Source organism: Panonychus citri, unplaced genomic scaffold (genome assembly GCF_014898815.1).
Source record: "Panonychus citri isolate SS breed McGregor unplaced genomic scaffold, ASM1489881v1 Contig00095, whole genome shotgun sequence".
Classification (NCBI taxonomy): domain Eukaryota; kingdom Metazoa; phylum Arthropoda; class Arachnida; order Trombidiformes; family Tetranychidae; genus Panonychus; species Panonychus citri.
The window spans coordinates 162,375-176,974 of record NW_026515500.1 but is presented as its reverse complement, the minus strand read 5'-3'; the positions used below and the strand labels follow the sequence as shown (position 1 = coordinate 176,974).

At 37.4% G+C, this 14,600-nt stretch overlaps 1 protein-coding gene across 1 annotated transcript in view; it reads left to right on the top strand.

Annotated features, from left to right (window-relative positions):
• LOC128388078 (titin-like) overlaps positions 1-14,600 on the top strand; it is an 18,456-nt gene extending 3,856 nt beyond the window's left edge. The window contains 12 exon segments of the mRNA XM_053347429.1: positions 928-4,448; positions 5,967-7,108; positions 7,192-7,542; positions 7,619-7,957; positions 8,021-8,356; positions 8,420-8,755; positions 8,816-9,151; positions 9,215-9,547; positions 9,615-11,279; positions 11,282-12,425; positions 12,511-12,813; positions 12,904-14,600. Of these exon segments, the coding sequence (XP_053203404.1) occupies positions 928-4,448; positions 5,967-7,108; positions 7,192-7,542; positions 7,619-7,957; positions 8,021-8,356; positions 8,420-8,755; positions 8,816-9,151; positions 9,215-9,547; positions 9,615-11,279; positions 11,282-12,425; positions 12,511-12,813; positions 12,904-14,411 (11,314 nt within the window). The 3' untranslated portion in view covers positions 14,412-14,600.

Genomic DNA, 14,600 nt, shown 5'->3' with positions numbered 1-14,600 from the left:
AAGTTCCTAAAGATATCGAAAGAAAAGATTCAATTGGCATGGAAACTCTTGAATCAGTGGTTATCATCAAGAAAAAAATTCCCGGAGAAATTATTTCTTTCAATGTTCCTGAGATGACACCTCGAAAACCATCATTACCTACTGAAGAACAGAAAATCGAGGTTGGCGATTCAAAAGAAAAAGTTTTTATTCAGATCACTGGACGCAAAGTCGTGTTCAGAGTTCCCAGAAGATTAAGTAAACCGGACATTGAAGAGGTCGATGAAACGATTGCCATCGATCAGAAGCCTCTCTCTCAATTAAGTGATGAGTCCGCCATTGAGGTTCCAAGAGAAAGTTCTGTGGATAAAGATGAAAAAACTAAATTAAACGAAGCTCCATCAGAAGAGAAAGAAGCACAATTAAGTAAGCCAATAGATATTCCGTAGAAATTTCTGATTCAGTGATACCTGAAGTTCCGAAAGACTTAAAAAGATGATATTCCAATAACGGCAGAATCAGAATCTCAAGAAGATGGTGCAATTGCCAAGCCCAAAAAGATCAAAAAGAAATCGATTCCGAAAGTGGAAAAGGAGATGACCTCAGATGAAAGTGATCTCAAACTGAAAAACGCTGAAGTGAATATGCAAAAAATTGAAGAGAGTGAACAATTAACATTACCATTGGAAAAGAAAACTGAATCAGTTGTACCACAATTCGCAAGTGATCTTAATCATCCAGTAATGATTGAAGAAACACAACCAATCGAAAGTGGTCAAGACATCGATTCTCAAGAGACACCAAGTGCTAAGCCTAAGGTCGATTTTACTCCGAGTCAAAGTATAACTGTAACATCATCAGTACCTGGAGAATCGGAGGAAACTCTTCAACAATCAACTAAACCAGAATCAAAGAGACTCAAGAAAAAGTTGATCTTAAGAAACAAAGGTCAATCTCTATTGAACGTCCAGTTACTATGGAGTCAGAAACTAAACTCGAGACTTCTGATACTAAAGATATCGCTTCTAAATCCATCGATTCTGAGACACCATTATCAATATCGACTATTCAATCAATTGAGTCGACAGTTAAATTAGATATTGATCAACCTGATGCAAAAACAATTAACCAATCGATCTCTGAGTCTGTTCATCATTCATTACAAGTCTCTACCGCGACTGCCGATGTTGCTCCTGATTCATTAGACCAAACAATTCCAACTCCATCGAAGGCAATTGTTGGTCTAACAGAGACTGAAGCTGCTTCAGGTCATATTAGCACAACAATCGAGTCAGAAAAGGATCTGGAAGTTAATAAGGAAACTAAGCCAGAGACAATTAAACCTTCAATCAGCGATACACAAGCGATAACAATTGGTATCGATGTATTGGTTGAGAATGAGGAACAGTTAAGTGATCAAGCTAAACCAGAAAAGAAGAAAATTAAACCGAAAAAGTCTCTAATTAAATCGAGATCAGCGTCCATTGAAAGACATCAAAAGTTAGACAAAGAAGAAGAACTTGACCTGGAACAACCTTCCATTGCCTCGGCATCTCCTGGAATAGTTACTCAAAAGACTTTAGAAGCTCAAGAAATCGAAACATTAGAACGAGAGAAATTACATCCAATCGAAGCACCAATTCCAGAAAAGAGAGCACAGGTTCTCGTCGAAAGAGATTTTATGAAAAAAGCGACATCAACTGAACATTTACCTGTAGATGATAAACAAAATTTAGATCACCCAGAAGTCCATAAAACAGATGAAAAAGATCAAGTGATTGCATCAACAGGCGAATTACCTTCGAACGATATGGCGAAATCCTTAGAAACACCACAAGAATCACCCCAATCAGCTTCAATCGGTCTTCCGACAATGACTATTGCCGAATCTCGAGTAGATCAAGTAGTCGAGAAAGAAGGTGATATGATAATTGACGAAGAAACTTCTAAGCCAAAGACGAAAAAGATCAAAGCCAAACCACCAATTAAATCGAAACAATCGCTTATTGTCGCTCAAAAAGATACATTCGAAAAGGAAAGTGACTTTGATTCTGTTCCAAGTGAAACTGCAAACACTCAAATTGACCTCAGTCCAAATGTCGCTGTTTCTGTTCAATCCACTCAACCGATAGAAACTGGTGAAAGAATCACTGATTCGGGAGTAGAAAAGGTTCAACCAAAGGTCGATTTTACTCCAAGCCAAAGTTTAACTGTAACATCATCAGTACCTGAAGAATCAGAGGAAACTCTTGAACAATTAACTAAACCAGAATCAAAGAAACTCAAGAAAAAAATTGATCTTAAGAAACAAAGATCGCTTTCTGTTGAGCGACCCGTTACATTGGAAGCAGTTGATAAACTGTCAGTTCCAGAGACAGAAAAAGATTTGGCCTCATCATCCGTTGATTCGGAAACACCATTAGCAGTAACAACAGTCGAATCTATTGAATCAACAAGAAACTTAGATGTCGATCTTCCAGATCATCAAAAAGTCTCTCAAACGCTGGCTGATGTTCATCACCCGTTACAAGTGTCCACATCAATCGCTGATCAATCGACAAGTGAGTTACATCAACCCATTCCAAATGAAGCCCATTTAGATTCTGGATCATCCGAACAAGAGATCAAATTGGCTTCGATAGAAAATGAAGAAACATTGGAGAAAGAAGGACAATTCGAAGTACCCAAACCTCGAAGAGAGAAATTAACAAAGAAAACTTCGATTACTAAACAAAGATCAATTTCTATCGAGAGACCAGTTATTATGGAAAAGGAAACACCAACCGACCTTTCTAAAGATAAACCTGAAAGTATCGATATTTCTACTTCGATTGATATTCCAACTATGACACTCGCTGAGTCTCGAGTTGATCAAATTGTCGAGAAAGAGGGTGATGCTCTTATCGACGAAACGACGTCCAAGCCACAAAAGAAAAAGATAAAACCCAAGGTAACACTGAAATCGAAACAACCAGTGAGTATCAATCAGAAGGATTCATATGAAAAAGAGGGCGAATTTCATGGAGAAATTCAAGAGAGTGCAGCTCAACAGTTTAACTCAACTCAATCAGCGATAACAGTTGAATCTAAACAAATTTTTGAAAGTGAACAATTAACTCTTCCCGATCAACAACAAACCGAATCAGTCATTCCAAAGCTAGATAGTGATTTAAAACAGACAATATCAATACAAGAATTTCAACCAATCGAAAGTGGTCAAGAGATCGATTCTCAAGAGACACCAAGTGCTAAGCCTAAGGTCGATTTTACTCCGAGTCAAAGTATAACTGTAACTTCATCAGTACCTGGAGAATCGGAGGAAACTCTTCAACAATCAACTAAACCAGAATCAAAGAAACTCAAGAAAAAAGTTGATCTTAAGAAACAAAGGTCAATCTCTATTGAGAGACCTGTACCATTAGAATCTACATCTGATTTACCGAAATCAGATCAGTTGTCACAACAAATCAACGCTCAAACATCTTTATCAGAGGATTTGAACGCAACTTCCACGACTTCTGGTCTTATAAGTACAACACTTGAAGCTGAAAGTGATTTAGTTTTAACACAATCACAACCAGAGACAATTAAACCTTCAATCAGCGATACACAAGCGATAACAATTGGTATCGATGTATTGGTTGAGAATGAGGAACAGTTGAACAGTGATCAAGCTAAACCAGAAAAGAAGAAAATTAAACCGAAAAAGTCTCTAATTAAATCGAGATCAGCGTCCATTGAAAGACATCAAAAGTTAGACAAAGAAGAAGAACTTGACCTGGAACAACCTTCCATTGCCTCGGCATCTCCTGGAATAGTTACTCAAAAGACTTTAGAAGCTCAAGAAATCGAAACATTAGAACGAGAGAAATTACATCCAATCGAAGCACCAATTCCAGAAAAGAAAGCTAAAGCTCTTACTGAAAGAGATTTCATGAAAAAAGCGACATCGACCGAATATCTATCGGCAGATGAAAACCAAGTTGTCGAAAAGATCACACTACCAGATTTTATCCAAAAATCCGTTGAAATAGATGAGCAACCTGACGAAAAACTTACTCAAGATCGTAAACCAATACGAAAGGAAATCATTCAAACATTCAAACGCGTCGGTGACAAAATCACAGCAGTACAAATCGAATCTACTCAATATGATGATTCAATCGTCGATATCCCAATGGACTTAGATGAAGACCAATCACCGTCTCAGCCACAACAATCCATTGATTCAATTTTCGAAGAAATGTCAACGCAAATCGGTCAACCATTACAACCAACATCAACTGACCAAGACTCAGTTAGTGTCGAGCTACCAAATGACGACGATGATGACGATCAGAAATCAGAATTAATCGAACCCTTTGAATTCATACCTGATGAAATTAAGTCTCCAAACGAACAATTGAAAGACACAAAAGCTAAGCCTCGATTCAGTGAACGGTTCAAAGTTGACGAATCACAAAACGAAGGTAAGTCCAAGAAAAATTAGATCAAGATTTTACTCTTCATGTTTTATTTGTCTTAATTTGAACCAAATGTCGCTGTTAATCAACTCAAACAATTAACTCTAATCACTTTCTTCTTTCAGGTTGTAATAAATCAACAATCAATTTGATTGCTTTCGTTTCTTTGGCTTGGCTTCATAATCTAATTGTTATCTCTTATCTGTGCTGTTAATGTTGCTGTTTTAATCATTTTGTGTTGATCATCGTCCTTTAATTGTTGTCATCAAATCAATATTATCTGTTTATCTCTTACATGTTTTTGCCTCTATGGTTCCATCATAATTAACTAATCATAATTTGCTTACAATTAAGCTGACAAATTGTTGTTGTGTTGTTGTTGATTGTTTTGAGTGAATATGAGAGTTGTTGAGATATGAAACAATTAAGCAAACATTTGATTGTCCTTTAGTTGAGACAATCAAAGCTAATTAACTCTCTGTGTTTTAAGCTATATCATAATTTATGTTTCGCTTTATAATTTATTTAATTGCTTTGTGTCCTAATTATCTTAATGATCTTTAATCAAATCGCCAAAAAATTATTACTTCAATTCAACCTTTTCCCTTATCCACCTAATCCTTTCATCAAATACTGACCAATGTCCATTACATGCACCTAACGATCTTAATTGTAACAATTTAACTTAATTTAATTTAATTAACTTTTTCTCTTTCTCTTGATTGTTCATTTTTCTGTATCCAGGTTTTTATTCATCAATGTTAATTGCTCATCGCTTCATGTTCACATTTGGCTTGGCTTATTAATTAACTGTTAATTGCTGTGATTTATTCATGTTGCTGCTGTCGCTAATCAAATTTACTTGTCGCTTAATTGTTACCATTTTCTATGTGTGTTTTTAACGTGTTCAAATAACCAATCGCTTTTAATTGTTATCGCTTTCACCATGATAATAATTTTTCATAATGAAACTTTTTGATTGTTATCAACGAAAAAAAAAATCCAAACAATCACCGAATCATATTAATTATGGTCAACTAATCAGCACAATCAACGCTTAATCATAATGCTTTTCATTCATAACACTTATCCGCTGCTTCTCGCATAATTTTTAATCAACAATTAATTAACTTTTGATTCCATGACTATGACAATCCAAACATCATATTCATTTGATTGCATTCCCAACAAATTTAACTTCCAATTGATATAAATGAACAATTTCCAAAATCATCTAACAATTAAGCTAAATCCTTAATTGTTTCCAATTTAATCATTTCCTTGACCATTTGTGATCATTAATTGTTTTGGTACAACAATTTATATGATGGGATAACTTTTGATTATCCTTAACAATTTAAAGCTTTTCATGTTTTTGCTCATTGTTTTTAATTCATTATTATTTATGTGTCTTTATTTTGTTTAATTAACAAGAAAATTTCTTGGAAAGTTAATTATACTGATTTACTAATTTGATTTTGTTTTTCTTCCTTTGAACAATTAACTTTATCTTTCATAATTTAGGTCCTACGATCACTGAACTCGAGGTTGATGAAAGGCCAAAGGAAATTGTACCCGAAGATGATGTTGTTATTGTAGAGGAGATTAAACCTAAGGTCGAGGAGGAAATTATTTCACCGGCGGGTGAAGATGAGGTTTTCTTTGCTCAAGCCGTTAGCAAGCCGAAGAGAGTCCGGTTCTCTATCGGCGATGCTATTTTACAGCCTGGAGAGACACTCGAGGAAACCTTGGAGACCACTGTGGTCACTTTACCGTGCGAAGTGACAGTTGTCCAATTACCTGTACCAGAAGAGGAAACAATTAGTCAAGTTAAACTGAAACTAAGTAAACAGCCTGATGACCAGCCGACAGAGGAAGTATCAATTTCCATGGTTAAAGATGAGCCCATTTTGCAAGAAACTGAGTCAGTTGATGGCGGATCTGTTTCCTTCACTGTTGACAGTAATAGGAAACCTTCAATTGGTCAACCAAGTGAAGATGTCAGCTCATCAATTACATTGACCACTCCAAGTGAATTCCAAATTTCTAGTAAAGTTGTTGATGAAGAATCAACAGTTTCCATTGACTTTAATATACCCGAAAGAAAACAATCATTCATCAGTCCAGAGCAAGTTCCAATATCTGATGATGTTTCAATGTCGATTACCATTCCAGGTAAAAGGTCATCTTTCGCTTCTCCAACAATAGATTCACAATCAATAGAAATTGAAAAGAAAGAAAAGAAAGAGAAACCAATCGAAATTACTTCAATGGAAAGTCCATGTAAACTAATTTCTTTCAAAGTTCCAGATCAAATTGAATCGAATGAAATTGTCTCTTTGAGTGTACCTGATCGAAGAGGATCGTTCGTAAGACCGGACGAAATGCCAGTCGAGGAAAAGAAAGTAATAAAGAAAAAGAAATCAGAAATTAACATAGAAACTGTTTCGATCGAAACAACCAGCAAACCGATTGTCTTCAAATTGCCTGAAGGGCCAAAAGAAATCAGTCAAATTGAAACTGTTTCCCTGGTCGATGAAAAGACTGATTTCGTTGTAGTACCCGAATCTAAGCCAGAAGAAGATGTTAAAAGTTCTATCTCATTGAGAAGACCAAGTACAAAACTCGAAGATGACAAAGAAGATGAATCAAGAGCTGAATTTAAGGTAAAGAAATTACTAAGATCGAACTGGTCAATTAGAATTGTAATCATTTCTGAAATAAATTGTTTCTTTCACAACATTTCTAGATTCGTAAGCCATCGTTACCTGTCGAAGTAAAAGTAACCGATCATCCCAAAGAAGTCGAAGAATCAACGACTGAAATAACAATCAAGAAGAAACCTAAAAAGGCACCAAAGAAAGAAGAAGCTGTAGCTGAAGCTGTAACAATCAGTTCGGTGGTTGAAGCTAAGCCAAGTGAGATTGAAGATGAAGAACTTACCATTCGAACTGCTATTGACATTCCTGGTGAAAAGGTAACGATTCAACCAGAAGCTCAACCTGAAGTCGAAGAGGAAACACCAAGTTCCGTTTCGTTCAAGAGACCAAGTCTAAAACCTACCGATGAAAAAGATGAAGAAACAAAAGCTGAATTTAAGGTAATTTATCAGGCCAAAGTTTCATTCTTTCAATTTTTACCTCATTTTAATTGAGAAATTTTATTTATCCGTACAGATTCGTAAGCCATCCCTTCCAGCCTCAGTCGAAGTCGACGCAGAGAAACCCAAAGAGGTTGAAGAATCCACAACAGAAATAACAGTGAAAAAGAAACCTAAAAAGGTAGTTAAAAAGGAAGAAGTTGTTACGGAAGCCGTGACGATTAGTCCACAAATCGAGGCCAAACCAGGAGAAGTAGAAGCTAGTGAATTAACGATCAGCACTGCGGTTGATATCCCTGGTGAATTAGTTTCAGCTAAGCCAGAGATTGAAGAAACTCCAGCCACAGTTTCACTGAAACGACCAAGTATTAAGCCGGAAGAGGAGAAGGACGAAGAGACTAAAGCTGAGTTTAAGGTATGTAATCTCAAAACGATTGCAGATCGTAAATTTCTTATGAAAACTTATCTTTTGTCGCAGATTCGTAAGCCATCATTACCTGTCGAAGCGACAGTAACTGATAAACCCAAAGAGGTTGAAGAGTCGACGACAGAGATAACAGTGAAAAAGAAACCCAAGAAAGTAGTTAAAAAAGAAGAAGCTATAACTGAAGCTGTAACGATAAGTCCAATAGTTGAAGCTAAACCATCTGAGGTCGAAGCTGACGAACTAACAATTCGTCAAGAAGTTGAGATACCTGGAGAAGTTGTAACTGCTAAGCCAGAAGATGAAGAAACACCAGCCACAGTTTCACTGAAACGACCAAGTATTAAGCCGGAAGAAGAGAAGGACGAAGAAACTAAAGCTGAGTTTAAGGTAAGAAGACTGAGTGAGTTACAACAATTTGAGGGTAAATTTTCATATTATATTTTTTTGTAGGTTCGAAAACCATCGAAACCCATCGAAGCGGAGGTTGTCAGTAAACCAAAAGAAGTTGAAGAATCAACAACTGAAATCATCGTTAAAAAGAAGCCTAAAAAGATTACGAAAAAAGAAGAAGTAGTTACCGAAGCTGTGACGATAAGTCCAATAGTGGAAGCAAAACCATCAGAGGTCGAAGCAGATGAGCTGACGATTCGTAAGGAAGTTGAAATCCCCTCCGAACTAATCACAGCTCAACCAGAAGCTGAAGAAACAGAAGAACCAGTGGCAGTTTCATTGCGAAAACCAAGTGATAAACCTTTGGAAACTGAAGAAACAAAAGCAGAATTTAAGGTAAGTTTTTTGCTAAACACAATTAAATTAGATTAATTGATTAAACTTTCTTTCCAATAGATTCGTAAGCCATCATTACCCGTCGAAGCGACAGTAACTGATAAGCCCAAAGAGGTTGAAGAATCCACAACAGAAATAACAATCAAAAAGAAACCAAAGAAATCGGTTAAAAAGGAAGAAGTAGTAACCGAAGCTGTGACGATTAGTCCGCAGATCGAAGCCAAACCAGGAGAAGTAGAAGCTGATGAACTGACAATTCGTCAAGAAGTCGAAATACCTGGAGAAGTTGTAACAGCTAAGCCAGAGATTGAAGAAACTCCAGCCACAGTCTCACTGAAACGACCAAGTATTAAGCCGGAAGAGGAGAAGGACGAAGAGACTAAAGCTGAGTTTAAGGTATGTAATCTCAAAACGATTGCAGATTGTGAATTTCTCAAGAAAATTTATCTTTTGTCGCAGATTCGTAAGCCATCATTACCTGTCGAAGCGACAGTAACTGATAAACCCAAAGAGGTTGAAGAATCCACAACAGAAATAACAATCAAGAAGAAACCCAAGAAATCAGTTAAAAATGAAGAGGTTGTTACCGAAGCTGTGACGATTAGTCCGCAGATCGAAGCCAAACCGGGAGAAGTAGAAGCTGATGAACTGACAATTAGAAAAGAAGTCGAAGTTCCTAGTGAGCTAGTGGTTGCTAAGCCAGAAGTCGAGGAAGAAGAACCCACATCAGTTTCCCTTCGAAGGTTTAGCTCGAAACCAGCGGAAGAGGAAGAAATAGAAACCGAATTCAAGGTGAGAGGATTCAAAATTCTCCAAGTAAGTTTTGACTAAGTCTTGTTTTTTTTTCTTTTCAATTCAGATTCGTAAACCATCTATACCAGCGGAGGCCATAATTATTGGCCAGCCGAAGCGAATTGAAGAATCGACAACTGAGATAACTATCAAAAAGAAGCCTAAAAAGGTTACTAAAAAGGTCGAGGAAGTGGTCGAAGAGGCTATTACCATAAGTCCAACAGTACAAGTCCAGGCCAAACCTGAAGAGGTTGAAGCAGATGAATTAACAATTCGAAAAGAGATCGAAATTCCCGGAGAGATAATATCAGCTCAACCAGAAGAAGAAACGATAAAACTTCGTCGACCATCGGAATCCAAACCGGAAGATGAATCGACGTCACAATTCACTGTTCGAAGGCCAAGTGAAGTTGATGCAACGGTAGAACCAAAGAATGTCGAAGAAATTTCAACAGAGATAAAAATAAAGAAAAAGAGCAAAAAACCGGCCGAAAAAGAAATGATCGCTGAAGAAGCGAAGATCACAATTCCAAATATTACACAAGAAACGGTAAAACCACAAGAAGAAGTTGCATCGACAGAGCTCACGATTAAGAAGCCGATTTTAGTGGAATCTCCAGAAGAAGAACCACAAGAAATCGAAAGCTCATTTAAATTAAGAAAACCCTCAGTTCCAAAAGAAGAAGTCAAACCAACGGAGGCCGCTTTTACAATTCGAAGACCATCTCAAGATACACCAAAAGAAACGAAAGTCGAAGACGTTTCAACAAACGCATCGTTCAAATTGAAACGTCCGTCATTAAGTGTTTCCGTTGAAGGTGAACTGACACTTCCTCAATCAGAGCCGACGGTCAACAGTCCGGTTGAAGGTTCATTTGAATTGACTTTGGCCAAAAAGCCAAAGCCAAAAGTCGAACCTATTGAAAGTGACGCTGAAACTGATACTGTTGTGTTACCAACTAAACAAGAACAAGCGGAGTATAAGGTTACCGAAGAAGCTGCCGAAATGACGATCAAGAAACAAGTATCTGAGGAAGATTATGAAAGATTTAAGGCCAAAGATGAGGTAACCATGAAACCGCCAATTCGACGTAAAGAAAGTATAACAATTGGTAAAGAGAAACCAAAAGACGAAGATGAAGAAACAGTTGTTCGTTTTGGTCGAAGAAAATCTGATGACCAACCAACAGTTGAGGGCGAGTTTAGTGTGACTAAAGAATCGCCGAAAGAAACATCACCAGTCGAAGAAAGTTTCACTATCCCACCTAAGCCGAAACCTCGTCGTAAATCATCAGTTAAACTCGAACAAATTAAAGAAACTGTTACATTGGAATCGACAGCACCAACTGAAACTGAATATTCAATTCAAGAAGAATCAGATTCGATAACAATTAAGAAAGAAGTATCTGAAGAGGAGTTTGAAAAATCGAAAAAGGTCAAAAAGACCAAGAAAAAAGACGAAGATGAATCGGCTAAGTTCAAATTACCACGGAAAAAATCATCCGGCGAACCAGTAGAATCTGAATTTACTGTGAAAAAGGAGGAATCCCGTGAGACCTCACCAGTTGCCGAATCGTTTAAAATTCCAAAAGCGCCTCGAAGATCAAGCTCAACAAAATCGATCGAAGTAAATGAAACAGTTCAATCAACTAGAAGAGAAAGTGGTGAAATCGCACCAAGTGAGTATAGAATTTCGGAGGAAAGTGTCGAGGCGACGATTAAAAACCAGTGACCATCGTAAAAGAGACAATCGAAGATGAAGAGACGGAATTTAAATTCAAACGTCGTAGATCATCTGAAGCACCGGTAGAATCAGAATTCACTCTTAAGCAAACCGAACCCTCGCCACAACCAGGATCTCCAGTGGAAGAAAGTTTCACACTTCCTGGTAAACCAAAGCCTCGAGTGAAAAAACCTTCAGTTGAACTTGACGCTGAGTCGGAAAAGGTCATTCTACCAACTCGAAAAGAGTCGGTTGAGTATAAAGTGACCGAGGAAGGGGCAGAGATGACACTTAAAAAGGTTGTCTCAGAGGAAGAGTACGAATCGACTATGGGAAGAAAAAGATCGGAAGACGATGAAGCGACATTTAAATTGTCTCGTAAGAAATCAAGCGATTCAACAGTCGAAGCTGAACATTCACTTCGACGAGATTCAACCAAGTCAACAAGTTCGATAAATGAAGAATTCACACTTAGATCGAAAAGTAAAAAATCGATTGATTCAAGAACTTCTTCCATCGAATCGGTTATTCATAGAGAAGAAATTGAGCGTGAAGACGATGAAAAACGCTATCGAATTGAAGAGGATGGCGACGAACTAACGATTCGAAAAGAAGTTTCCGAAGAAGAGTACGAACGATTGATGAAAGGTAAACGACGTGATTCCAAATCGGAATATCGATTTGGACTCAGGAGAAAATCTTCAACCGGAGAAAGTTCAGTTGAAGGTGAATATCTAGTTCGAAGGAAACAATCAAGTGACACAGTCGAGGAATCGTTTAATGTTCAAAGTTCCTCCAAAAAACATTCTAAACGCACCACAAGAAGTGAAGATTCATCAGAATCAGAATCAATCAAATTACCAAATAAAATTGAACATGGAGAATATAAAATAACTGAAGAATCGTCTGAGGCTACAGTCCGTCTTGTAGCGTCCGAATCTTATATCGCAGAGACACCCGATAAACTGACCATCTATGAGGGTGAGAAAGTTTATCTTGTTGAAAGATATTCAACCGATTGGTGGTTTGTTAAAAAACTATTGACCAAAGAAGAGGGTCTCGTGCCCGCTCACATACTCACCGATTCAGCTGAATTCACTCATAATATTAAAGAAAAACTTCACGAAAAAATTCAGCGACTTCCGACCTTTGGAAGTAAGTGTTTTTCATCTTCTTTCAGTTCAGATTTTTGTTTGGTTCTAATACTCGATTCATTATTTTTTTCTTCTTTTCCTTTTAGAAACGGGTAGACCAGAGGAATTGGAAGCTCCAACATTTGTCAAGAAAATCGAGCCCGGAACTTGTTCAGAGGGACAAAGTTACACCTTCCGGTGTCAAATTGCCGGTAACCCACGACCGACAGTGACCTGGTTTAAACACACTTCTTTCATTAAATCATCAGAGGATATTGAGATCGTCTATGAAGAAGATGTTTGTAAATTAATAATTAAGGAAACGTATCTTGAAGATTCGGGCACTTATACTGTCGTCGCTAAGAATCCGGCTGGTTTTGCGACCTGTTCGGCCGATCTATCCATTGAAGGTGAGGTTTTACTGGAGATGACAATTACTCTGACCAACGAATTCATAGTGGATGAAAATTAATCGAATACTTTTTTCGTTCTCTTTTTAGAAACCGATTTTTCGACGACTATTTCTCGACAAAGTATGTCCCGTGAATCGTCAATCTGTAATACTTTAAGTTTGGACGGAATCATTCCCTTCTTTACCGAGCCGATTCGATCTCGTTCTATTCCGTCTGGATCAACAGTAACACTTGATTGTTGTTTGGCCGCTGATCCGATGCCAACAGTTAGTTTACGTTTCAATGGAGAAACTGTTCGAGACTCGAAACGGATTCATATTGAAATTCATGAAGAGTTGACCCTTTTCAAGATAATGATCACTTTTAGATCAATCGAGACTACACAGAGTGGATCTTATGAGCTTGTGGCCTCAAACGAACGGGGTGTTGCTAAGACTAGTTTCAACCTCGACGTTACTCCGGAATCAAGAACTGAACCAGTTTTCACTGATCGTTTCACCGATTGTACCATAGCTGAGGGTGAAAGTTTAGAATTAACAATTCGAGTTGAGACAAAAGGTTCAACTCGAGTTACCTGGTATCGAAATGGTAAAAAACTGAAAGAGACAAAATCGATTCGAATGATTCATGATGAGGTTCGAAATGTTTATACCCTCAGAATCGAAAAGACAAGTCGTGAAAAAGACGAAACAGACTTTAAGGTCATTGTAGAAGACGATAATGGAAGCATTGACCACAGCGCCAAGGTCACAATCAGCACGGGAAAAATATTTTTCGTTGAAAAATTGGTCGAAGTTGATGTTAAAGAAAAAGATGAAGCACTTTTTGTGGTTAAATTGTCGCAAGAAAGTGGTTCAGTCTATTGGGAGAAAGACGGAGTTCGAATCATCGAAAATCAAGTTAAATATTGTACCATTATTGAGGCCGCTTATCGTAAATTGTTGATAAAAGATGCTCATATTGCCGATGAAGGTGAATACTCTTGTATTATTGAGGAAACTTTTGAAAGATCATCAGCTGATTTGGTGGTCATTGAGCTTCCACCAGAAATTACTCAACGTTTGGAAGATTTAACCGTTACAAGAGGATCACGAATCGAGTTGACCATTGGACTGACCAAAGGAGATGCTCTGGTTCGTTGGTATAAAGATGGAACAGAGCTTTCTTTCAATTCTCGAGTTAGACTTGAGATTGACGGAAAGAGACAAAAATTTATCATTGCCAAGGCTCGAACCGAAGATGCTGGAGTCTATTCCTGCTCGGTGGGTGAACAGTCATCAACTTGTACCGTTGAAGTGATTACCAGTAAGGACTCAGGTTCAGATGATTGGATCGATGAACAATCAAAATCGGAGACTACACATACTGTAACTTTCGATGAAGAACCGACCTTCAGATACTTTGAGAGAGCTGAAGGTGAACGGGAAGATCAAACTTCGCAATCGTTTACAACAACTTCGCAAACTTCATCGTGGATGCGAGAAGCTGGAGTTGACCCTGTGGTCCGAAGTTACACCAAACACAAGCTCATGGGACGAAATGAGTATTTCTTTAAGATTTGGCATAGACCCAAAAAAGAATCACGATCAAAATAAATTCATAATAATCACGAGAAAAAAAATTTATCCAAAATTCATCAATTTAAAATCATCTTCATTCCCCAATTATCATCATCTTCACTATTCATTTAATTTTAATTGTTCGCTTCATGAATAATTTTATCGAATTATATAAATATTGTAATTTCCCAACCAAATCATTAATAAATTCAATTTACAATATCA